The 26,598-nt window shown below is 37.8% G+C and overlaps 1 protein-coding gene across 2 annotated transcripts in view; it reads right to left on the bottom strand.

Moving 5' to 3' along the window:
- Positions 1-26,598, bottom strand: part of CPB2 (carboxypeptidase B2) — a 61,884-nt gene that overhangs the window by 8,717 nt on the left and 26,569 nt on the right. The window contains exons 6-9 of one of the 2 annotated variants that reach the window (XM_074191681.1): positions 13,304-13,408; positions 12,279-12,389; positions 10,399-10,492; positions 1,218-1,420 (exon numbers count right to left, since the gene is read on the bottom strand). In XM_074191681.1, coding sequence (XP_074047782.1) covers positions 1,218-1,420; positions 10,399-10,492; positions 12,279-12,389; positions 13,304-13,408 — 513 coding nt within the window. The remainder of the gene's footprint in view (positions 1-1,217; positions 1,421-10,398; positions 10,493-12,278; positions 12,390-13,303; positions 13,409-26,598) is intronic. The other variant, XM_074191683.1, reaches the window with a different exon arrangement.

Here is a 26,598-nt window from a genome sequence, read left to right as displayed (position 1 = left end):
TATTTTCATTAACTCTCAGAATAGCTTGAGCTGCTTGACTTGCCCCTAGAATTCAGAATCTAGGTCTTCTGATCCCAAATATAGCTTTCTTTCTGCTATACCATAGTGTTTTCCTCTCCTCTTTAACTCTCTAGAATACCTGTTTTACTTTTCTAAAATTTTCCTTGACTTCAAAACTTTTCCCATCAAAACTAATATACTAATTTTAACATAGGAGACAATCTCTCTGCCCAAATTTGAAGTTTGCCTTATCTCTTTGACTTCCTATACTTTTTAAATCAGACCTATAATCTTGACATTCTCATTTGACCAACAACAGGTATAACCCTGATCACTTAACTTCTCAATGTTCTTTTTTGGTGGCAATTGGGCTTAAGTGACTTTCCCAGGGTCACACAGTTAGGAAGTATCTGAGGCTGAATTTGAACTCAGATTCCTCCTGATTTCAGAACTGGTGCTCTATCCCTTTGCTATCTTGTCTCTCAGTGTTCTGTAAGTTGTAGACTATACACATCAGAGAAGAAGTCTGCATTGATAAAGGGAATATCCTCCCCTGAGAGCTCCCTACACCAGTGAAATCACTAGTCTAGCCCCATCTCCTAATTTTTGTACATAACTTGATCATGTCCTTGTTGCTTTATCCAGGGAAATGTAAGTAAACTCCTTGACATTATATTCAGAGGAGAGCAGAGACATAAGCTCCCAATGGACTTGGATTCAAGGAGAGAATAGAGTTGGACTATGGCGAGGTAAAGACCTTGGGAACAAACTCCCCAGCTAAGGTGCTATACCAAGGGAAGCTTTGTGAGGACTATGAATAAAGAAAGGGCTTTCAGGCCCTATAGCACAAGGAGCCATAGGTTGCTTTTGCCACATATGCATTCCACAGATATATTTAACTAGCACTATACCCTACATTTGAACCCATTCTTCCTAGGAATGTTGTGTATATTTGTGGAACCCCAGGTTTGTGGAAGGAATATTTTTTGTTACTGTTTCTACAGTACCATCATGGTAAATAATTTTGCTAAGAGTTTTGCAAAATGTATGCTCTCTGAGAGCAGGAACTAGCCAGTTTTTTCCTTTGAATCCACATTACTTGGTACATAGTTGGCATTTAATAAAGCCTTGTTGACTGATTAAATGATTGATCTTGAGTTTTAAAATATTTCTGAAATTGTTAATGAAAAGTGGAAAATTTTTCAAGTATCACTTACTAGTTCTTCATGGTCTTTACTTTTGCTCATAGTGTAGGAGTATGGAAATAGCACCATCTGAGAGTATGAATGCATAGTTATATATGCTTTAATATGATCCAGATTTCTCTTGAGGAAACTAGCTACTGCCTTTACTTCTGGTTCTGACTCAGGATATGGTCCACAGTAAATTTCCTTGCAGGATGAGTTCGATGCACCTACCTCTGGAACAAAAATCAATAGAGATGATCACTAAAAGATGCAAAAGAAATGGATTTTTCTGGATTCTCAGAAACCATTGTCATTTATATCCCTATCCTGTCCCACCCACCCCCATCTATAACTTCTTCTATGAATGGTTTCCATTCCAACTAGCATATCTCTTATGCTTGTTGAATGTTGGCCTTATTATTTTTCTGGAATATATTTACTTTGGTAGTAAATGTCAAAATTGAAATTTGAATCTTTCCAGTTTAAAAAAAAAATTAATTGTGGAGTTAAAAGACTTGGATTTTACTATTGTAATCATTGTCAGGCAATTTAATCTCTCTGAGTCTTAGTTTTCAGGTATGTTAAGTGGGATGATATAATAATAGTAATATTATGACAAGCATGGGATTTAAATTAATTATAATTAATATTTTATAATATATAATTTAAATAAGAATTAGTATACTTTGTAAGTCATAATTGCTATAAAATACCAGTTATTATCATTTCTGTATGGCCATGTAGGGTGATTCAAAGCCAGGAAGGCTTATTATTGAATATATATATATATATATAAAATAAAAGCAGAAATTTGGGACAAATGAGTGAGATGAGAGTGATGTCTTAACAGTGACTCTATCTAACTTTTTTCTTCTTGTCTTCCCCAGTGTAATTTCCATTGTGAGGTTGGGGGAGGAAAAAAGGGTTGAAGGAAAACGATGATGCCACAACCCATATAGATCCTATAAGAGTTCTTTGACTTTAAATAGTTTTGGAGCAGTTGGGTCCCCATGGTGGGGGCAGGGTAAGACCTTTTTATTCAAAGATAGACATAGATTTAGTAGGTTCATGAGACTCCTAATGACAAGAGAATGTTCAACAGATAAGATGGAGAGTAGGGGAGGGGTTCTAATTAGCTAATGACTCTGTGTAAAGGGTCTACCATTCTCATTAAAAGAGAAAAGGGTTTGACTGCACTATAAACTAAAATAGAGCAGGAATCCAACCTCCTTCTTAAGGGGAGTTGAAGCCTAGTAGAGATAAGCTATGAGAGCAACCCAGAAGAGAAAGCTGGAGAGTAAGAGAGACATGTGAAACTTAGAGAAAAGTAAAGGGTAGCTAAGATGTTTTGGGATGTAGTGCACAAAAAAAGATCCCTGAGGGGCAGCTAGGTGGCACAGTGGATGGAGCACCAGCCCTGGAGTGAGGAGTACCCTGGGTTCACTGGCCTTAGACACCTAATAATTACCTAGCTGTGTGGCCTTGGGCAAACCACTTAACCCCATTTGCCTTGCAAAAAAAAAAATCTAAAAAAAATTTAAAAAAGATCCCTGAGCAAGTTTTAGAAAGGAACAGATCCAACAAAAGAAGTCCAATAAAATCACCAGATGATATCACTGCCCCCTATTTGAGTTGCTGCTCTTTGTTATGCCTTAGTCAATATGTTTTCCATGTTTATCCATTCACAAATATAATCTAGCTACATGTGTCCCCTAAAGGTAAGTACCAGGTTTATGAACAAAATATTCAATTGCTACTTTCCTAGTCTACTATTTCACAAATGCTTTTGTTTTGAATAACTTTATTTTCTAGCTTCTTAAAAAGAACAAGCGCATCATAGAGGCTTATGAGCTATGGTTTTGAATGATTACAATCCATAGAATATATCTATCTGGGGCAGTATTAGAGAGGAGGCTCACATGTCAATGAAGGGCACCCACCAATTCTATAGACATAATGAATTAGAAAAAAAATTAAAAGACACAAGCCCATCCTGTCAGTCTAACTGGAGATACTAATCATAATATTCATGGAGAGAAAACCCTCAAGAATTCTTACAAAATAAGATCCAAATGAGTGTATGTAGAACTAACTTAAAACCAATTCAAATAGGTTTTATGAGACTTCTCATAATTCTTTTGTTATTCTGTAATAATGCTATTATGAATATAATTAGAATTAAGTGGAAAATTGCCTAAGATTAGAAGACTTATAAGGAGATTTGTATCGTGATAATATGTGTTATAATGAGATTTGGCCTATAGTATAGATAGAATAAAAATAGATCCAGTGTTCTTTTTACCATTTAGATTTTGGAATTCACTTGTCCACAAAAGGAAAACATAAAGCAATGTTGAGAGACAGTGGATATAGTGGATAAAGATCTTGAAGTCAGGAAGACCTGTATTCATATCACAGCTCTGCTACATTGCTATGTGTGACCTTGAACAAGTCACTTAATCTTTCAGAGTCACCAAATCTCTATTCCTATAAATTGGAATTCCTATAAATTGCAGAAGTGCATCCATTGATAAAGGAAACCTTGATAAAGGCTTTTGTAGCTCTCTATACCAAATAATATTCTGGCATAAAAAACAACACTACAAGTCAGGGTGAAGGTCTCAGACTATTCTAGAAAGTCTTTTAAACTTGTAATGAAGGTAGAAATATAGTATTAATAGTTTAATTTCTTAGTCCTATAAGAAAAGTTTGTAGCAGCAGCAAAGGAAACTTTGTCTTCCTCCTGTTACTACAGAGAGGGCAAACCCAAGCTAAAAATCTGCAATATACTGCTTCTCAAGCACCATCTCATTTCCCTCTACCATTTCTTTCTATTTTGTAGGTAACACACCTCTCCAAGTTAAGGAAGCTGTATTTTATCATAGAAAAATTTAGGGAACTACTAAAGATTATTGTAGAGTCAGCTAGGTGGCTCAGCACTGGACTGGGAGTCAAGAAACCCCATCTTTAAATCTAGCCTAGACACTTAACTAGTTGTGTGACCCTGAGCAAGTCATGTAATACGTTTACCTTAATCCACCAGAGAAGAAAATGGAAAACCATTCCAATACCTTTGCCAAGTTCATGGGGTCATGAAAAGTCAGACATGACAGAACAATTAAGTTTTTTATTCATGCTATCTCAGTGATCCTCAGAATTACCCTATGAGATAGATGTTGTAATAAACATTCTAATTTCTCTTTAAAAAAAACATATTTTGGGGGCGGCTAGGTAGCACAGTGGATAGAGCACTGGCCTTGGTGTCAGGAGTACCTGAATTCAAATCTGGACTCAGACGCTTAATAATTACCTAAATTGTGTGGCCTTGGGCAAGCTACTTAACTCCATTGCCTTGAAAAATCTAAAAAAATAAAATAAAAATAAAAAAACATTTTGAATTGCCATTTTCAACCTTGACCATTTATCAGGGCAATACATTCTATAAATTTACTGCTTTGTTAAAAAACAATAACCCTTTATTTTATTCTAAACTCTCCTCTTTCCTTGAAAGGAAGGTCCCCTAGTCTCATTAATCTGAGATTTGATAGATAAGGTCACCCTGTCCATGCCATACCTGCTTTTATAGACTTTGATCATATTAGTCTGGGCCCTCTTTTTTTTTTCCTCCTCTTTTCTTAATCTGTTTTCATAGGTAGGTGCTTATCCCTTCACTCATTTCATTTTCCTTTCTCTAAGCATTCTCCAAAACTGTTAGATCCTACTTGAGGCTACCAGCTATAATATTATGATTCTTTTGAATTTGTCTTCAGCTATCATGTTTCTAGCCTGCAAGAAATAGATATGAGGAAAATGAAAGTAGAGGTCAAGGGATTGTACAAGTTCCCACAGATGAATAGCTCACATTTATAAAGTATTTTAAGATTTACAAATGCTTTACCAGTATTATCTCACTTGGTCCTCATAATCACTCAGTAAAGTATATGAGATTGTTATCCCCGTTTTACAGATGATAAAATTGAAGCCCATAGATATTAATTGAATTACTTATTGTTCAGTCATATCCAATTTTTTTGTGATCCCATTTGGGGTATTTTCCCTTGGCAAAGATACTGGAGCGGTTTGCCATTTCCTTTACCAACTCATTTTACAGATGAGGAATTTGAGGCAAACAGAAATTAAGTGACTTGCCCAGGGTCACACAACTATTATCTGAAGTCTCATTTGAACTGAAGTCAATGCACTACAGCACCACCTAGATGCCCTATGAGATTATAGTCCCAAATCTTCCTAATTCCAATTCCCATAATGGTGTCTGTATGAACTATGCTATCAGGAAAAACAGATCTAACCAAGGAACATTTATAGTCAGATAGCACATATTTTGATAATGAATCATATTAATTGAAAGGAGTAGCATAATATCTTCTACTTATTTTTCCTCATCTCTTAAGCAAATATCAAATCCTTCCTCCTCAATATTCCAACATCCGTTTTCATTTTTTATAAAAAAAAACTTGAGTTAATATCGACAAATAAATATGCTGTTAAATAATTTAAACTTGAGTTTTAAAACATCAACAAATCAGCAGTTGTTCAAAGTGATTGTTACCACACGTGTTGAATAATGCCACTTTTGGTCATAATCTATAAACCTCAGCAAAAAAGACCACAGAGATAATCGCTAGTATTTACATGGTGCTTTAAGCCTTGCAAAGCACTTTACATATATTATCTTACTTATGCATATATTTATTCATCTTAAAATAGCAACTACTAAAAATGCAGAAAACCAAATACAAAGAAAATCAAAAAGGCTCATTTTGCTTTTTTAAAAACACAAGCAATCTTTTGTAGAAAGACAAGCACACACATAGTTGTGTCTGGTTTAAGGCAGAAACATTAACAGTTACTTTAAAAATTGTCAAATATTTAATGTCACTTTTAAAATAAAACACTACTCTAAATGTGTTTTAAATCTTCTCTTTTCTTGGTTGTTAGCAAGCACATTGCCTCAGATCAGCTAATAGTTTACCATAAACCTCAAGAAAATCTCAATAGTTTATAAACATTTGTTAAGTGCCTACAATATGCTAGGCACTATTCCAAACACTAGTGATGCAGATGTTAAAAAAGACCGTGTCTCTTAATAATTACCTAGCTGTGTGGCCTTGGGCAAGCCACTTAACCCTATTTGCCTTACTAAAACCAGAAAAAAAAAAGACAGTGTCTTACAATCTATTGGAAGAAGACAATGTGGAGCAGTCCCAGCATAGTTCAGTCAGGTGAGAAACGTGAGAATGTTCTGAACTAATCCCTGCCCTCCCTGGGGGTTTGGGGGTTGATGGCTCCATTCATCAATCAGAATTATAAAACGGCTCATTGAATTTTCTTGGATAATGAGGTTTTCCCAATAAAGAGCTTCCTGGGGCATTGTAGGAAAGTTAGAGAAGTGTCTCCAAGTGGTACAACTCAGTGAGAAATGAGAATGGTTTTGTTTCAAATCAAAAGACTCCCCTGTATCTCTTTTCACAGTATAATGGTCCAAACAGCCAAACCAGACACATGTATCCAAACTTAACACTGAAACATTGATATAGGAGCAGGGAAGTCACCCCCACTTCAGCTACAAAAATAGAAAGTTTTCAAGAGATTGAGGGATTCTGTCAAACTGACACAGAATGGATATGAGCATCCAAAGAGTCCTGTGATTCACATCACAGCTGGGCTACTGTATCTCTTACCACCCCTCTTCTCTGGCCAGGGAAAGGATTCTTCAGTTCCCCCAACCTCAGAAATATGCTCCTTTTGAGAAAGAAACTGAAACAAATTCTCAAGAATGAAGGAAATTTATTCCATAAGCTCACTTCTGATTTTCCCAAGTACCCATCATCTTCAGGCTAGCTTGATTTCAACTAATCACTTAGAGATATTTCTAACTATCAAAGGACATAGAAACCTAATTGGGAAGAAAAACAACCAAAATGTTCATTATGCTCTGAGTTAGACCTCTGTTCCAGTAATTTAACCTGGTTGTGTAAAGACTCCAACAAAGGATACAGAAAACAGGTGGGCCAGTGGGATGTTAAGAATAACGCTGCCCTCCCAAGCTTCCCTTTATAAATTCCCTTTTGCTCAAAACTTAATCCTCCTTTCAGTTACTACTTTCTCTTTTAAAATTGGTACATTTCAAGTGATAAGACCAAGAGTCCTCATTCAGGCTCCCTCATCCTTCATTCTCATTCTCCAAGTAGTAAATCAAATCTGAAAATCAGACCCCTGAATTCCCCACCCTTTCCCACTCTCTGGTCTCTATTTGCTCAAATCTCAGTCTCTCACACATGAACTTCCCTTATGTCTCCTTCCAGAACAGTGACCTCCAGGAGTCAATCTGGGAAGAAAGATTCTTGGAGATAGGTAAGTAAAAATTATCTCTATTTTATTTATATTGAAATGAAAACTAGGGGCAGCTAGGTGGTGCAGTAGATAGAGCACCGGCCTTGGAGTCAGAAGTGCCTGGGTTCAAATCCGACCTCAGACACTTAGTAATTACCTAGCTGTGTGGCCTTGGGCAAGCCACTTAACTCCATTGCCTTGAAAAATCTAAAAAAAAAAATGAAAACTAAAAAAGGTTAAATAAGGTTGGCATAATAAAGTAATGTCTCCTTGTAGATGAGTCCCTGAAATGCCCAGAAACTGAGAAGATCCTGGTCCAGTGGGTTGAGAGAGGCTCAAATGAGGTAACCTCAACTGAGAAACAGGAAATTGTCCCTATCCAGGGGACCAGATATCTGATATAAAAATACTGGATGGATGGGGGACTTCAGTGTGTAACAAGGGACTGTTCATTAAGTCCAATCCACTTTAGAGTGACATTGATGCAATTCTCCACATGGAAGAGTATGGTGAGTCTACTTCCAGGAGCTTTGTGATGACATGTAATGAAGAATCATTGGATCATGCAGAAGCATCCTGTTACTGATCCTGAACCGCTTCCTGTGTAGTGAGCAGCCTCTTTGATTGCTTAAAATTGAAGAATGGGAACTAGGAGTGTCTTTCTAAGGCATTAGCCAGCATCAGCCGTTTCTTTTGATTTGGCTCTTTTCTTCAAATGATTTCCTCCTTGCTGACAGTATACAAGATCTTTTCTCCACCCAATACTGACATATGACCCTGTGAATATGTACCTCAGTTCCCTTGCCTGCCTTGGAGGATGGTTTTTTTTTTTTTGAGTGAAGGAAGTTTAAGATTATAACCTTGTCAATCAAAAATGAGCCATCTGGGAGTTAAGACCATGCTATGTTCTGTAACCAGCTCAGAACTGATGCCTCAAGGACAAAGGAGTGACCTTCAAGACTCAGTGAAGTGGAAGCTGAGACTAGGACTCATCCAACATCATTGCCTCACTTGGATGGGACCAAGGTTACACAGAAAATGTGTGCAATCTGAGATCAGTCTCCCCAGAGATGGAGGTAGAAGGGGGGAGAGTGCACTCCTAAAGTACAGGGCAGGTGGAATGATTGTATTTCTGTTCTTACTATACTTTCAAAATAAATATCCCTTTTAAAAGTGAACTGATTAAATGAGTCTGGATGCTAGTCACTTGTGGCTACTAGTGGAGGAAACCCCACAGAATAGGAGCTCCAACCAAAGGCATTAGAAAAAGAACAACATTTAGTGAACCAATTTGGGGTTTTCTTGACAAAGTCACTGGAGTAGTTTACCATTTCCTTCCTACAGCTCATTTTATGAATAAGTAAACAAAGCCAAAAGAATAAAATGACTTGACCAGGGTCACACAGCAAGAAAGATCAAATTTGTGTGAGGTCAGATTTGAACTTGGGTTCCTTTGACTTCAGTGACAACTCTCTATCCACTGGACCACCTCACTGCCTCAGAGGTGCCCACTGGAATCCTGAAGAAGAGATGTAGCTAAGTTATTGCAGGATTATGAGGCCAAGCTGGGAAGCAGGGGGCAGGGTAAGGGTTGGGAAGTGAGATTGGCTAATATAGCTGACCCAGGTTCTGACACAGTAGCCCTTAGGGCCCAGGACCATTTGCAACACAGCAAAGATTGGACCATGACTTTTGTTCTCCAATTTCCAAACCAAGTAATCCACAAAGGTTTTTATTTAATTAGACTCTTTTATGCTACTCAGAATTTGTAATATCATGTTAGAGAAAAACTGTGTCCTGGACCCAAGAGATAGAAAATCTATACTCTAGTCTCAGCTCTACCATTAACTAGTTATGTGTCTTTAAACAGCTCACTTAACCTCTCTGGACCTCAGTGTTCCCCTCTGTAAAATGACAGCAGTGGAGTGGGATTGTAAATTCTCCATGAGCCCTTCCAGCTGAAAAAAATATTATATTATGAATGTATGGTGTCATTTCTGAAGAAGATAAAGATTGTAGGAGGGAGACTTTATATTACTACATTAGTCTACCTTGCATTACCTTCTCCTCATTTCTTGCCACTGCCTTAGATACTTTCAACTTCTAACTTGGGTTAGTTTTCTTCTGAGAAGGTAATTTCATTGCTGATGCCTAAGAGCAGTTTTTGAATTAAACTGTCACCAGAATGATGAGATACTCTAATATGTACTAAGCACTTGGTGACTTAGTTTACCTTGGATCTGGTCTGTAAGCAGATAGTCCTGTTTGTATCTCTGAAATTAAATTCCTATCATTCCAATGGGTGCTTTAAAAAAGAAAGAAAAAAAGAAAAGAAAAAGGTAACCTGATAAGAAGTATCTAAGAAAGAAGATTTGAGTCTTCTTTTGTTCAGTGACAAGCCTACCAGAAGCAGAAGTCTGGGTCCTTAAAGTCTTTTTTTTTCCCTCTAGAATGTTCTCTTTAAAGAACTCACTATCTAAAACTTAAAGTGTCACTTCAATTTCTTCCAATTAAATTTAGCCTCAGAAAAGTTAAATAGCTTGTCCATTACCTATAATCATTTCACTAGAGAGCTTTTTTTTTCTTTTTCAGTGTTCCAAATAAACGAAGTTTTACTATATCTGACTATACTGGATTGAAGGTCAGTCTCAGATTGGAGTTCTACTTCTGAAACATATGGGCTGGGTGACTTCGGGTAAGTCACTTAACCTTTTTGTACTCCAGCTGATTCTCTGAGGTACAGAGAAGGTACTGACCAGCCTTTATGGGGGGAGTTTCCTCATATTAGAATATTCTTGGTTAAAACCCAGGTCTACTTACCATCCCATCATCTAACAGTATAAAGGACATATCATACCACACCAATGTTTTGAAGCAAAGTTCCTGTTCATATCCGTCCCATGGCAGCGATTTCCCTTATACCATGAACGGCTCTTTCTCCACATTCGGTCCTAAACAAAGATAGGAAAAGTGAGAGACCAACCTGCTTCAAAGAAAAAGTCACCTGAAAAGTCCTAAGCAGTTTACATTGGGAATATCTCCTTCACTCTTCTCAGGTCTCTGCTGTACTCTATTATTTTTTCTACTATAATAATTCTTTGAGCAGTCGCTTTCTCACCATGTCTACAGATGCTACCATGCTACCATGTCTAAGCCAACCACCTAATTTCTGGATTACTTATACTAGTCTCCTAGTTAGATTTCTTACTGTCACTTTTCCTTCCCTCTAATTTATCCTACATTTTAGGTTATATCCTCCTTCAATGTCATTTGGAGCCCCTTCTCAGAAGCTTATAATGACTTGTGTTATAAATCATTCTATCACAATGTAAGCAATGGTGCCTCACACCAAGGCAAACCATCATCTTAACAACCTTAGGCATTCCATGGATTTTTATGTTTAAAAATAATCATCACCTGGTGGCCAAAACAGATGACAAGTAATCAAAGCCTTTCCAACTTGGCAAAATCTAATACAGCTGATGTTATTTAAGTAAAGCTTGTACAAGGTCGCCTGTACACCTCAATGAGCCCTCATGAGCAGGTAGCATGTTAGGACTCATGCTGGAGGAGAAGGTATCAATGATACCCTGACCCATCTGGATGGGATAAAGCATTCATCTAAAAATATATCAAAACAGGAAAGGGCAGAAGAGAAATAGTTTCATTATTATCACTTGCTTAGAGATACTTAGTCTTAATAATTTGGGGGCCAAGTCACTTTTAATTTTTTTCTTCTTTGATTCATAGAATCTTTGAGTTGAACTGGACATTAAAGGTCATCCAGATCAATTATTCATTTTATAAAAAAACCTAGCTTTGCTTAAATAGGTTTCATGGCAAATAGTAAACTACTCTACACGTTGATGTTTGTTTTCAAAAGAGGACCAATGACACTAGGAGAGTGATGTCTTGACTTGCTCATAAACTGGACTTAAGTGAGGCAGGGCTGTTCAAAGTTATTAGTCTCATGCTGCCCTCCAGAGTCATCAGAGTCCAATGGCAAGAGAAAAGTCAAGACAATGGTGATGGCCCAAGATGGCCCAAGATGCCACTCTACAAGTGGTAAAGTAAAAAAGTCTTTTTTTTTGTTTCAGGAAAGATCTAGTGGTTTACAAATTCTGTCCTAAAATTCTCTTTTTTAATTTAATAACTAGTATTTATATAACACTTTGAGGTTTGCAAAGTGGGGGGGTGCTATTATTTCTCCTGTTTTACTGATGAGGAAACTAAGGAAAGAGGATAAGTGATTTGCCCAGGGTCACACAGGGAGTAGTATCCAAGTCAGAATTTGAACTTGGGTCTTCTTGGCTCCAAGTCAAGAGCTCTCATTTCTATAGCATTTTAAAATTTACAAAGCAGTTTCCTCCTAATCTGTCAGAAGGACAATAAATAATACTCTATCCACTGTACATCTGACTGCCTCTAATTTTTACCCATGGATGAGGAGGAAGTAGGCTGAGGAGGTAGAGGAGGAGTAAAAGTAAACATTTATATGGGACTTTTAAGTTTTCAAAGGGCTTTTCATATGCTAACTCATTTGCTATTAATAGTTATACAATCTGTCTCTTTTAGGGATATTTTAGATGGGATCCTAATTAAGGTGTAAGCTGAACTAGATATACTTCCAATTCAGGCTCTGTGATTCTATGGAGATAAACTGTTAAGTCCAAAGGTCCACTACCTCATGACCTCATGCAGAGCATTTCCCAAAGATGTTAAGTGAATTTCACTTACTGTTGTCCATGAGAAATCATAACCATCCACATTAAACACTGGCATGACATAGAAATCTAGATGATTCAGAAGCTTAGTGATTGGAGCTTTTTTCCCATAAAATTGGGTTGCCTAAAAATCAAAATAGGATGCAATGAATTATTGTCTTAATCCTTTTTCAGTGATTTGCCTCATATGTGTAAATTTGTGGACTTTACTCCTTGAAAATGTTTTCACTCCACAAAAGACTGAAGCTTCAATCACAGTACAATGCTACTCCATTCCAACCAGTGGTTCATCATGTACATCATGGTGTGGACAATTGGCATAAATTGAAGGTGTGATTCTTTAACTGTTGGTAGAGCTGTGTATTGTTCCAGCTATTATGGAAAGACATTTAGAACTATTCCTATGACATTAGTAAATTGTGTCAAAAGTTGACTCAGTAATATCATTATGAGGCCAAAGAACTCAAGAAGTAAAAAGAAATGTCCCTTATATCACAAAATATTTGTAAGCAGCGCTCTTTGAAGTATCAAAAAGTATAATATGTTTTTTTAAGGTTTTTGTAAGGCAAATGGGGTTAAGTAACTTGCCAAGGCCACACAGCTAGGTAATTATTAAGTGTCTGAGACCAGATTTGAACCTAGGTACTCCTGACTCCAGGGCCAGTGCTTTATCCACTGCTCCACCTAGCTGCCCCTATATGTTCTTACAGAAAATTCTGATAATCACTTTATGATGCAATTTGTAGCAATGTTTTATGAAAAGTGGAGATTGGTTTAATATAGATAATTCAAGTCAGTCATTTACACTGAAAAAAATCTTTCTTAATGAAATTGTCAAGATAATGGCTTCATTTTTTTCATTTCTTTTAGTATGCATAAGCACTTCCAAAGTCTAATAATATTAATTATTAACTTTCACCTTTTTCAACATGGGATAGGAAAAAAAGATGAAACCATCAAGACTGAATCATTGAAAACAAAAGAAAGAACAGGGCAGTCATCATTCTTCCAAACACTAGAAGGGTACTAGGTACGCACATATCCTACAAACCACAGGCAGAAAGCTGGAGCTACCCATTCTCGGGCATGGATACCACAATCAATCCAAATAGCATTTCTTGATTCATTTCTCTTTGTAGAAAGCTGTACAAGAAAAAGAAATTTTCTAGTTGAATATAGAGCATATGAGTCCAGAGAACTAGTGTTCTGGATGATAGTTGCCTACTTCCTCATGAGAGCTAAGTAGAGATAGAAAAAAGGGATTATATAGCCTTCATCTAATTTTTTTTTAATTTCCAAATGCAGAATTTTCAGGACAATTTAGATTATTTCCTAAAGAATGTTGAATAACTTCATGAAAAATATCTTTACTTGTAATCTTTTTTGAATGGTATTTTAATTTTTCCAATTACTTTTTAACTTTTTAATTTTTCTAATTTTACTTTTTCCAATATTGAGTTCCAAATTTCCCCTTTCCTTTCCTCCCCTTCTCTATCCCTAAAATGGTTCATTTGATATACGTTATATATCTAAAATCATGTAAAACATATGCCCATCACAGTCATATTGTGAAAGAAGAAAAAGAACACCACCAAAAATATATATATATAATATATATATTATATATATACATAAAGTGAAAATAGTATGCTTCTATCTGTATTCATATTCCATCAGTTCTTTCTCTGAGTGTGGCAATAGCATTTTCCATCACTTCATTTGTAATCTTGCAAAAGCCTAGGAGCCAGTTTTCAAATGAATGTTTCTTTTATCAAAATTATATAAAAGCTGCAGGCATAACTATAAATCTTTACTGAATGAAAGCATTTCTTATGGAGGTCAGTGAATAAATGTTCTAGCATATTACCTTCTCATGTCTAACCTGACTCAAGAATAGAGCTCAAATAATTCTACAATAAATTCTACAGACTCCTCAGAATCAAATTTTAGATGCATAAAATACAATTACAAAGGAAATCAGTTATATTGAAAAAGTTTTCAAAATATTTTTATAAAAGTTCTGACCTCCAGAATTAAGAAACCTTGATTTGAAAGAAATCATTGCTTAAATTATTATAATATTTATATAATATAATATAATATAACAATTATATAATATAATAATATTTATATAGCCCTTTTAGGTTTGCAAAGTACTTTACAAATTTTATCTCATTTGATTCTCTCAACAACCCTATAAGTAGAAACTTTTATTTTTCTGGTGTTTACGATTTAATTCAATGGTGGTGGGTGAGTGTTTGGTTCTTGTCCTTCCTTATCAAAAGGCCAAAATGACATCACTAGGTTAGAAACAAGTTACAGTGTGTCCCACTGTGACTGATCTACCAAACACAAGCTCCAAATGCTCTACTGCAGGTCAGGCACAAAGAGTCCATGTAAACACCTTGGGGTAGGTATTCTAAACTTAGGCATCATACATTTCCTTTGAGCTACTTCAGTTCTGCTTGGAGTGCAGCACCCTCACTAATGAGGGCACACACCATGCTGGGTAGTCCTGTGCCAATGTCTCCCATGCTGAATAATCAATTCCAAAGTTCCTTTTTTTATTTTTCTTTAATTTATTTACACATTACTAAAATAAACAATACCTCTCCCCCACAAAAATATAAAACCTCATGAAAAATAAAGTAAAAGAAAGAGAAAAAAATATGTGTTTCAGTCTGTTCTGTCTCAGGTGTATCACTTTCTGTATCATAAGTCCATCATAGAAGTTACTTCCATATTTTTCCACAGATGCTGTTGCTGATTGTAATTTCCTCCATCCATTCCTCCCCACTACCATCTATTATATTTTCTCTCTCCTTTCACTCTGTCCCTCTTCAAAAATGTACTGTGGGGCAGGTGAGTGGCACAGTGGACAGAGCACTGGCCCTGGAGCCAAGAGACCCCAAGCCTACATTCCACCTGGCCCTGTGATCTCTGGACAGACCACCGAATCTCACTATCTTGCAAAAAGGAAAAAAAAAGAAAATGTGTTATATCTGACTATCCTCTCCTATGATCTACCCTCTCCTCTATCAGCCCCATCCCCCCTCCCTTCCCCCATCCTCCTTCTCTCCATTTTCTTCTGGATGTCTATATCCTATTGAATCTGTATGTTCTTTCCTTTCTGAGCCATTTCCATTGAGAATAAAGGTTCCCTTGCCCCCCCCTCGCCTTTCCCCCTTCCATCCCATTGCGAAAGCTACATGAAATATCTTTTAAATGTAATATCTTAGCCTATTCTACTTCTCCTTTCTTTTTCTCCCAAGTACATTTCCCTTTCACCCATTGACTCCATTTTTACAATATATTATATCTTCAAATTCAGCTCTCTCCTGTGCCTCATCTATTCTACCTGCTCTATTAAATGAGGTTCATATGAGTATTATCAATATCATCTTTCCATGTAGGAATAGAAACAGTTCACCACCATTAAGTCCCTCATAATTTACCCTTCTCATCCACCCTCTCTATGCTTCACCTGAGTCCTGTACTTGAAGGTCAAACTTTCTGTTCAGCTCTGGTCAATACAACAGGAACATTTGAAATTCCCCTATTTCATTGAAAATCCATCTTTTCCCCTGGAAGAAGATGTTCAGGTTTGCTGGGTAGTTGATTCTTGATTGCATTCCAAGCTCTTTTGCCTTTTGAAATATTATATTCCAAATCATACAAGCCCTTAATGTAATTGCTGCTAAGTCCTGTGTGATCCTGACTGTAGCTCCACAATATTTAAATTGTGTCCTTCTGGCTGATTGTAATATTTTCTCTTTGTCTTGAAAGTTCTGGAACTTTACTATAATATTCCTAGGGGTTGTTTTTTTATCTCTTTCTGGGGGAGATCAGTGGATTCTCTCAATTTCTCTTTTACCCTCTGTTTCTAGGATATCGGAGCAATTTTCCTATAGAAATTCTTTAAAAATGAGGTCAAGGCTCTTTTCCTGAGCATGACTTTCAGGTAGCCCAATAATTTTTAAATTATCTTTCCTGCATCTGTTTTCCAAATCAGTTGCTTTTTTTCAATGAGGTATTTCACATTTTCTTCTGATTTTTCATTCTTTTGGTGTTGAACCATTGTGTCTTGATTTCTTGCAAAGTCATCAGCTTCCTTTAGCTCCATTCTACATCTGAAGGATTTGTTTTCTTCAGAGGACTTTCTTATCTCCTTTTTCATCTTACCAATTCTGCTTTTTAAAGCATTCTTCTCCTCAATAACTTTTTTTAGGTTGGTTTTTTATTCAAGGTAAATGGGGTTAAGTGGTTTGCCCAAGGCCACACAGTTAGGTAACTATTAAGTGTCTGAGGCTGGATTTGAACTCAGTTACTCCTGACTCCAGGGCCAGTGCTCTATCCACTGCGCCACCTAGCTGCCCCTCCTCAATAACTTTTTGACCTGTTTTATCCATTTGACCTAAACTGTTTTTAACAAGTTATTTTCTTCAGCATTTTTTTGGATCTCCTTGACTAAGCTGCTGACTTTTGTTTTCATGTTTTTCCTTCATCTCTCTCACATTTCTTTTCCCAGTTTTTCTTATACCTCCCTTACTTGATTTTCAAAACTTTTTTTGAACTCTGTCATAGACTGAGCCCAACTTCTACATTTCCTGGAGTCTAGATGCAGAAGCTTGGATTTTCTCCTCTGCAGATTGAGTATTTTGGTCCTCCATGGGACCAAAGTAATTGTCTATGATCAGGTTCCTTTTTTTCTGTTTACTCATTTCCCTAACCTGTGCCTGGTTTTGGGGTGCTTCCTGAGCTTTTGAGTATTTTGGGGACCCCCCCAGCAAGGACCTCAGTGTGTGAAGCTCTGACTGCTCTCCTGGTCTGTGAATGACCATAAGCTCACCCCTCTGCCACAGGGCTATGAGAGGGGACCCCTGCTCTATTGGGGGGTGGGGCTAGACTGTAACCAGGGTCTGAATGTGGTCAAAGCCCCAGGATGCTGTTCCAGGGACAGAGGACAGACCTCAGCAGTCTCCCTCCATTTCCTTATCTTCTATAGGCTGATCACGCAGGGCACAGCTGCCTGGAGGTGTCTGCTGGGTGGCTCTATGGACCTGCTTCCATTTCCTGGGATCTGGGTTGCTGCAGTGTGGCCACACTGAGGGCCTGGGCTTTGCACTCACTCTGGAAGAGGTTTCCCTATGATCTTCCAAGTTGATGTCCCTGGGTTATAGGTCAGGAAACTGCTTCTGCTGCCAGGATCTGGCACTCCCAGGCACCCTGGGGCTGTTCCTGGGAGGCTGAAGATCCTTCGCTCCAGTGCAGTCAGTTCCAAAGTTCTTAAGAGAGACCTTCATGGCTTCCCACCCCTTTGTAAATACTTGCCCCATGTGAGTTTCCCATAAAACGTTCTTTTTGGCAAGCTTGCATCTGGCATTCTAACAACATGCCCAGCCCATCATAGTTGCACTCTCTGTAGTAATGTATTAATGCTTGTCAGTTTATAACTCAAGAAAGGACTTCAGTGTCTGATATCTTCTCCTGCCAGGTGATCTTCAGAATCTTCCTAAAACAATTTAAATGGAAACAATTCCTGGCATGGCACTGGTAGACTGTTCACATTTCACAGCCATATAGCAATGAAGTCAGCACAATGGCTCTGTAGACCTTGAGTTTGGTAGTTAGTCTAATACCTCTTCTCTCCCACAGAGCCTCCAAAATACTGATGTGTGTGCCAACCTCATTATCAATGCTTACCTCCTTAAAAAGGACACTGCTAAGGTAAATGAACTTATCTACAATATTTAAAACTTCTCCATTTGTTGTAAATAATGGATACACATACGGATCATGTGGTTCTGCCTGATGGAGTTCCTGTGTTGTTATTTGTTCATTGTTAGACCAAAATGAACACAAGCAACAGAGAAGTGGTCCATACTTTGTTGCACCTCAGCTTCAGAGGCTGTATTGAGTCATTTACAAAGAGAAGAACATGCACCAACATTCTCTCCACTTTGATCTTGGATTGTAGCCTTTTCGAGCTGAAGAATTTACCATCCATGCAGTAGATGACCTTGATGCTGTATTCATCCTCAATGAAAATATTTGATAACATGGCTGAAAACATGATGTTAAAAAATAAGGGAACAAGGACACATCCTTGTTTCACTTCATTGGTGATTTCACTAGTGAGAATATCATCCACTATCTAGAACTTAAATATCTAGAAACTGTCTTGGAATTGACATACACTACAGATGAACTTCTCTGGGCAACCATATTTTGCCATAATTTTTCATAAACCCTCATGACTGATAGTATCAGACCTTGGTCAGATCCACAAAATTATATACAGATCTCTGTTCTGTTCTTAGCATTTTCCTTGGAGTTGTTGGGGCATAAATACCATTTAATTCAATAAACATTTATTAAATGTCTACTGTGTATCAAAAACTGTGCTGAGCACTAAGAACAAAACAGTCCTTGCCCTTAGGGAGCTTACAATCTAATAGAGTAAGAAGGTGAAAAGTGGGGTTTTACTATAGGGTACTCAACCAGGGAGCATGTGTTATTGGAGATGAAACCAAGCAGAGATGCTGATTAGAAGAAGGAATTACTAGGAAAGTCACAAGCTCTCTGTGAAGGGAAGTTTTGGAAGGAGTTTAGAGAGAGAAAGAACTAAGACTGAGAAAAATGAAGTATCTTACCCAACATCAAACAGCCTAGTAAATGTCTAGAGCAGGATTTGAACTAAAGATTTCATGATGCTAAGGACCCAGGTGAGTGCTTCAAATATCACATGTCTCAAAGGAGTCTGGTAAATGCTAGATCACACTGAATTTGCAGTGGAATTCTGAAGTGTCAATATTCTATTTTCTTGACTTCAAAAGAGCAATGTGAGTGAGACCATTGTAATATGAATATTTTCAAGCCTAACTTGTCTCTTTGTTCATAAAGCATCTCAAATTCACCATCTTCAAAACAGAACTAATTCTCTCTCCCAAAACCTTCTTCTTCCTTTGTTATTGCTATTGTTGATTAGTCATTTCAGGCATGTCTAACTCTTTGTAATCCCATTTGGGATTTTTCTTGGCAGAGATACTGGTGTGATTTGCCATTTCCTTCTCTAGTTCATTTTACAAATGAGAAAACTGAAGCAAACAGGAAATGACTTGTCAGGGTCACAGAGCTTGAAAGTATCTAAGGCCAGATTTGAATTCAGGAATATGAGTCTTCCTGACTCCAGGCCTGAAACTCTGTGTACAATGGTATCACCTAGCTGACTATCACTCTTCCTGACTTCCCAATTTTAGACACCAACCTTCTGGTCACTCAGGTTCACAATTTCACTGTTATTCTTCACTATTCACTCTCATTCACTTCATATAATACAGTGCTAGGGTCAGCATATTTATTTTTAAAAGATCTGATCAATTACTAAAGTAATTAAGCTGCAGATTTGGAATTTTCATGCCAAAAAGGATGAAAAAGGAAGATTTTTGACCTAAAAAAATGTTTTAAAGGCAAATATTTAGCAATAGGTCATTAAGGGGGGCAGAGCCAAGATGGTGACAAGGAGGGATGGAGTCTTAGGAGCTCTCTGATAAAACTCATAAGCTAAGGACTATAACTAAACTTTCGAGAGACAAAACCCACAAAGGGACCCAGTGAGGCAGTTCTCCTACTCAAGGTAACCTGGAAAAGAGCAGAAAGGCTCTGCTCCCCGGGTTGGAGGGGCGTCCCGCCAGAGGGGTGGCCCACCAGAGCGACAGAACTTCAGCCTCCAGGGTGCTGGGAGCCGGGGCTCACAGCAGCGGGGGAGTCTCCTGAGCTGTACCCCAGGGAGCACCGGGCACAAACTGGGGGAACAGCGGGGGACCTCTGCCAGAGCAAGCACGTGGAGCCCAGCCCTCAGGGCACACAGCGAGCAGCATGACCACCCCAGCCCAGATCCAGGAAACAGAAGCAGACGGAGCTGGTAAGCAGGAGCCCCCAGGGCATGAGCCCATTGAGCTGAGGGAGGGGAGTGAAGAGAGACTGCCAAGCTCTGTCCTCTGCCTCTGGAACAGGACTCTGGGGCTCTGACCACATTCAGATCCTGATCCCAGTCTAGGCCCCCCAATAGAACAACAGGGCCTCCCCACCTCGGCCCCATGGCAGAGGGGGGCGCTTATGGTTATTCACAGACCAGGAGGAAGGACAGAGCCTCACACACTGAGACCCTTGTGGGAGTGTCCCAAAAGCTCAGGAAGCACCCCCAAAAAACCAGCTTAGGCTGGGAAAATGAGCAAGCAGAGAAATAAGAGGAAGACTATTGAGAAATATTTTGCAAATGAGCCCAAAAAGGATCAAAATACTCAGTCTGAAGATGAGGAAGCACAAGCTCCTGCATCTAAAGACTCCAAGAAAAACAGAAATTGGGCTCAGGCTATGACAGAGCCCAAAAAAGACTTTGGAAATCAAATGAGGGAGCTGGAAGAAAAACTGGGAAAAGAAAGGAGAGAGATGCAGGAAAAACATGAAAATGAAGTCAGCAGCTTAGTCAAGGAAATCCAAAAAAATGCTGAAGAAAATAGCATGCTAAAAACTAGCTTAGGTCACATGGATAAAACAGTTCAAAAAGTTATTGAGGAGAAGAATGCTTTAAAAAGCAAAATTGGCCAGATGGAAAAAAGACAAAAGAAAACTCTCTGAGCAGAACAAATCCTTCAGACAAAGAATAGAATTCAGGGAGATTGATAAATTTACCAGAAATCAGGAATCAATACTTCAAAACCAAAAGAATGAAAAATTAGAAGAAAATGTGAAATATCTCATTGAAAAAACAACTGATATGGAAAACAGACTTAGGAAAGAATTTAAAAATTATTGGAATACCTGAAAGTCATGATCAGGAAAAGAGCCTTGACATCATTTTCAAAGAATTGCTACAGGAAAATTGCCCTGATATTCTAGAAGCAGAGGGCAAAATGGAAATGGAGAGAATCCACCGATCCCCCCGAGAAAGAGATCCCAAAAAACCAACCCCTAGGAATACTATAGCCAAGTTCCAGAACTCCCAAGTCAAAGAGAAAATATTACAAGCAGCCAGAAGGACACAGTTCAAATATCGTGGAGCTGCAGTCAGGATCACACAGGACTTAGCAGCAACTACATTGGAAGCTTGTAGGGCTTGGAATACAATATACCAGAAGGCAAAAGAGCTTAGAATGCAGCCAAGAATGAACTACCCAGCAAGGCTGAATGTCCTCTTCCAGGGGAAAAAGATGGACTTTCAATGAAGCAGGGGAATTTCAAATGTTCCTTTTGGAATGGCCAGAGCTGAACAGAAGGTTTGGTCTTCAGATACAGGACTCAGGTGAAGCATGGAGATTGGAGGAGAGGGGGGAAATATGAGGGACTTAATGAGGATATACTGCATGTATTCCTGCATAGAAAAATGACACTGATAATACTCATATGAACCTTCTCAGTTCATAGAGCAGGTAGAGGGAGCTTTTATAGTTGAAGCACAGGAGAAAGCTGAATTCGAAGATAAAATATGGTATAAAAATGGAGTCAATAGAAAAAAAGGGAAATGGAATGGGAGAAAGAAAAAGGAGAGGGGGAAGAGTCCAAGATATTTCACATAATAAGATTTTTTTTATTACAGTGAGCTATTACAATGATGGAAGCGGGGAGGCAAGGGGGAATGAGAGAACCTTTGTTCTCATCAGAGATGGCTAGGAGAGGAAACAGCAAATATACTCAATGGGGTATAGACATCTGGAGTAAGAAGGAGGGGGGAGCAGGGGGAAGGGGTGGGGATGTGAATAAAGGAGGAGAGGATAGACCATGGGGGGAGAGTGGTCAGATATAACACATTTTCTTTTTTACTTCTTGCAAGGGGCTGGGATTGGAAGGCCTGCCCAGGACCATAGGGCCAGGTGGATTCTGGGCCTAAGGGGTGATATGGGGGCTCAGGGCTTCTTGGCCCCAGGACCAGGGATCTGTCTGCTGTGCCACTCAGCAACCCTACAGCAGAGTCAGAGTGAAAGGAGAGAAAAAATATAGTACAAGGTAGTGGAGAAAAAAGAAAGGAGGGAATTGCAATCAGCAATGGCAACATTGGAAAAATATGGAAGTAACTTTTGTGATGGACTTATCATAAAGAATGTGATCCACCTGTGACAGAGTTGTTGGTGTTGGAACAAAGACTGAAGCACATTTTTGTTATTATTATTTGGGGGAGGGTGCAGGGCAAGTGGGGCTGGGTGGCCTGCCTAGGGCCACATAGCAGGGTGATCTTTGGGTATCTGGGGCCGGATTTGGACCTGGGTGCTCCTGGCTCAAGGGCCAATGCTCTGTCTGCCACCCAGCCACCCCTACTATTATTACTATTTTATTTTATTTTGGGTCTTTTTTTTCCCTTCGTTTTGGTTTTTGCAGGGCAGTGAGGATCGGGTGGCTTGCATGTCACATGGCTGGGTGATTGTTGGGTTTAGGAGGCTGGATATGGACTTGAGTGCTCATGGCTCCAGGGCTGGTGCTTCATCCATTGCGCCACCTGGCCATACCTACAATTATTACCATTATTTTTTTTAATTTTAATTTTTTTTTCTCTCCCCTTTACTTTTTTCGCCCAAGCAAGTCTATCTATATTCATGGGGGGAGGGGTATTTTGTTTACTTGTAAACAAGAATATTTTATTAATGTAAAAAAACATTTGCACAAAATGAGAATAAAAAATAAATTTAAAAAATAGATCATTAAGAACCTTATTTTAGTCCATTATTTTAAATAGTACTGTATTTTAGTGGATGTTCTAGAAAAAGTAAGCTGAAAAATAAACTGCCAATCTCTTGAATAGTTTGACTTCTTAAATGTTATTTAATAAATTTAACATTTAATGTTACCCAATGAATGTTGCTAGGTGGTGCAATAGATAGATTATCAATCCTGGCATCAAGAAAACTTGAGTTCAAATCTGTCTTCAGACACTTACTGGCTGTGTGGCCCTGGGCAACTCACTTAAACCTGTTTGCCTCAGTTTCCTCATCTGTTAAATAAACTGGAGAAAGAAATGGCAAGTCAGTCTTTTCCAAGAAAACCCCAAATGGGATCACAAAGAGTCAGACATGACTAAATAACAATAATCTAATACTTATGACATAATAGGCTATTATTGTGCCATTAGAAATAATGAAATGAACATTTTCATAACAAATATAAAGACTTCTATGACCTGATTCAGAGAAAAATGGGCAGAATGAGGACAACAGCATTATAAAGAAATTCAAGTTTGAAAAGCTTTAGAACTCAGATCAATGCAATGGCAAACTACCATTACAGAGACCCAGAGATGAAATATACAACCAGAAAGGTGATGGATTTAAAATGCAGAATGACATAAACATTTTAAATATGGTCAATATAGGAATTATATTTGCTTGACTATGCATATTTTTGGAGAGTTTTCTTTTTTCTTCCTATTTCAAAAGGGAAAAGAGTAGGAAAGAAAATAAATGATTGTTCATCAGGAAAAAATGCAATTTTAAAAATATTTCCTGAAGTCCTAATGTTGTGAACATAAGAGAGTCTATAAAATCTTTTACAAAACTTAAAGTGCTATATAAGTTCAGCTGTAAGGTTTTTCTTTTTTTGTTCGGAGAGGGTGAATTATGTTTGTTCTTACAACAAAACTATTTTAGTAATATGTAAAAAAAAATAATTTTTAAAAAAATCTTAAAAAATGAAATTATCAAGGAAAACTACTCTGATATCCTAGAATCAGAAGGTAAATAGAAATTGAAAGAATCCATTGATCAACTCCTGATAAAAAGATTGAAAATGAAAGCACATAGGATTATTTTAGTCAAATTTCAGAGCCCCCAGGTGAAGGAGAAACTATTATAAGTAACCAGAAATAAATATTTCAAATATCATGGAGACACAGTTGCAGGATTACACAGGATGTAGCAGCTTCTGCATTAAAGAATCATAGGGCTTGGAAGATGATACTCTGGAAGGCAAACAAATTAGGATAACAATCAAGAATCACCTACCCAGTGAAACAGACTATAATTCTTTTTTGGGGGTGGGGAATGGATATTCAGTGAAATTGAGAAGTTTCAAGAATTCCTGATGAAAAGACCAGAATTGAACAGAAAATTTGATTTTCAAATGCAAGACTCAAATGCAAGGGAAGCACAAAAAAATGAAAACATAAGGGATTCAATAAGGTTAACTACAGGAAGATAATACTTGTAACTTTAAGAACCTTATCATTATTAGGAAAGTTAGAAAAAGTAAATATAGATATGTTGAGTCCCTTTCTGGATTCCCTCAATCTTTCCCCAGGCAAGTGTTGGAGGGGCAGGGGACAAGGAAGACAAGTTCTCCCTATACACCAAGGTCCTCAAGGTCTCCAAGGTCTCTGTTTATTTACCAAAACACCAGTGCTTAAATACCTCCCTTGTCTCTAATCCACTGCCACTTCCATGGCACCTAGCAAAACAAGGCTCTGGTGCTCGACACCAGGTAATGATAGTTTACAGTGCTCCCACATACAACAGTCCCCAACATAGATGGCATAAGTATGAGTTTGATTATATTGGGATGATATTCAAATAAATAAAATTAAGGGGTGAGAAAGAGGAATGTGCTGGTAAAAAAAAGGGAAAAGGAAGGTAGATAGGAGTATCTCACATGCTGCTACTGATTGTCCTTCATTCTTGAAGAGAGGTGATGTCATAACAAGCACATGAATTGGATCTAAGTAAGGGGCCTCTTTGCTAAATCACCAATCCCACTTTCTCCTCCAGAGACAACTGGGTCCAGTGATCAAATAGTAATCAGGATGACTGGAGATAGCCCTGAATGTGGGGCAATCAGGATTAAGTGGTTTGCCCAAGGTCACACAGCTAGTTATTGTCAAGTACCTAAGACATATTCCAACTCAAGTCCTCCTGATTTCAAGGCCAGTACTTTAACTACCACATTTGAGGTAGAATGGAATATCTCACATAACAGAGGTATGAAAGAGCTTTTAAAATGGAGAGGAAGATGGTGGAAGTAGGGTAATAGGCAATACTTTAACCTTACTCTCATCAGAATTGGTTAAAAGAGAGAATAACATACACACTTAACTGGATATAGAAATCCATCATACAGAACAAGGAAGTAGGAGGGCAAGAGGATAACAGAAAAGATGGGAGTGATAGGAGAGAGAACATTTTGAGGAGGCATGAGTCAGAAGTAAAAGCCTTCTGAGGAGGGATAGAGTGAAAGGAGAGAGAGAGAAGAATAAATGGGGGCAGTGGGAGGAAAGGGAAGCAGGATGGAAGAAAATATACAGTTAGTAATCTTAACTATGAATATGAATGGGATGATCTCACCCAGAAAATGGAAGCAGATAACAGAGCGAATTAAAAATCAGAATTCTATAATATGTTGTTCACAAGAAATATTCTTGAAGCAGAGAGACACACAGAGTAAAAATAAGGAGCAGAATCCATTATGCTTGAGCTGAAGTTTAAAAAAAAGCAGGGGTAGCAATTTTAATCACAAAGTAAAAGCAAAACTAGAGCTACTATGTTTTACTAAAAGATACCATTGACAATAAAGTAATATCAATACTAAACATATGTGCACCAAATGGCAGAGCATCCCAAATTATTATTCTAAAAAAGATAAATTATTTATAGGAGGAAATAGTAAAATAAATATACTAGTGGAACTACATAAATCTAACCAAAAAACAAACAAGAAAGAAGTTAAAAGATGAATAGAATTTTAGAGAAGTTAGATATTATAGACCTCTGGAAGAAATATACCCTTTTCCTCAACTATACAAGGCAATTACACAGAAATTGACTGTTATAAAATCTACTTGACAAAAGGCCCAAAAGGAGAAATGTTAAAAGCATCCTTTTCAGATAATATGCATACATTCAATAAAAGGCTATAGAAACAGATTAAAAATTATTTGGATGTTGGAAGGGATGTGGGAAATCTGGGACACTAATACATTGCTGGTGGAGTTGTAAACTTGTCCAGCCTTTCTGGAGAGCAATTTGGGATTATGCCCAAAAGGCAACAAAAATGTGCATACCTTTTGACCCAGCAATACCACTACTGGGTCTATACCCTGAAGAGATTATGAAAAGGGGTAAAAACATCACTTGTACAAAAATATTTATAGCAGCTCTGTTTGTGGTGGCAAAAAATTTGAAATTAAGTGAATGTCCTTCAATTGGGGAATGGCTTAACAACTGTGGTATATGTATGTCATTGTTCTATTAGAAACCAGGAGGGATGAGAATTCAGGGAAGCCTGGAAAGATTTGCATGAACTGATGCTGAGTGAGATGAGTAGAACCAGAAGAACACTGTACACCCTAACAGCAA

This window comes from Macrotis lagotis, chromosome 6 (assembly GCF_037893015.1).
Source record: "Macrotis lagotis isolate mMagLag1 chromosome 6, bilby.v1.9.chrom.fasta, whole genome shotgun sequence".
NCBI classification, from domain to species: Eukaryota; Metazoa; Chordata; class Mammalia; order Peramelemorphia; family Peramelidae; genus Macrotis; species Macrotis lagotis.
This window is presented reverse-complemented; position numbering and strand designations above follow the sequence as displayed.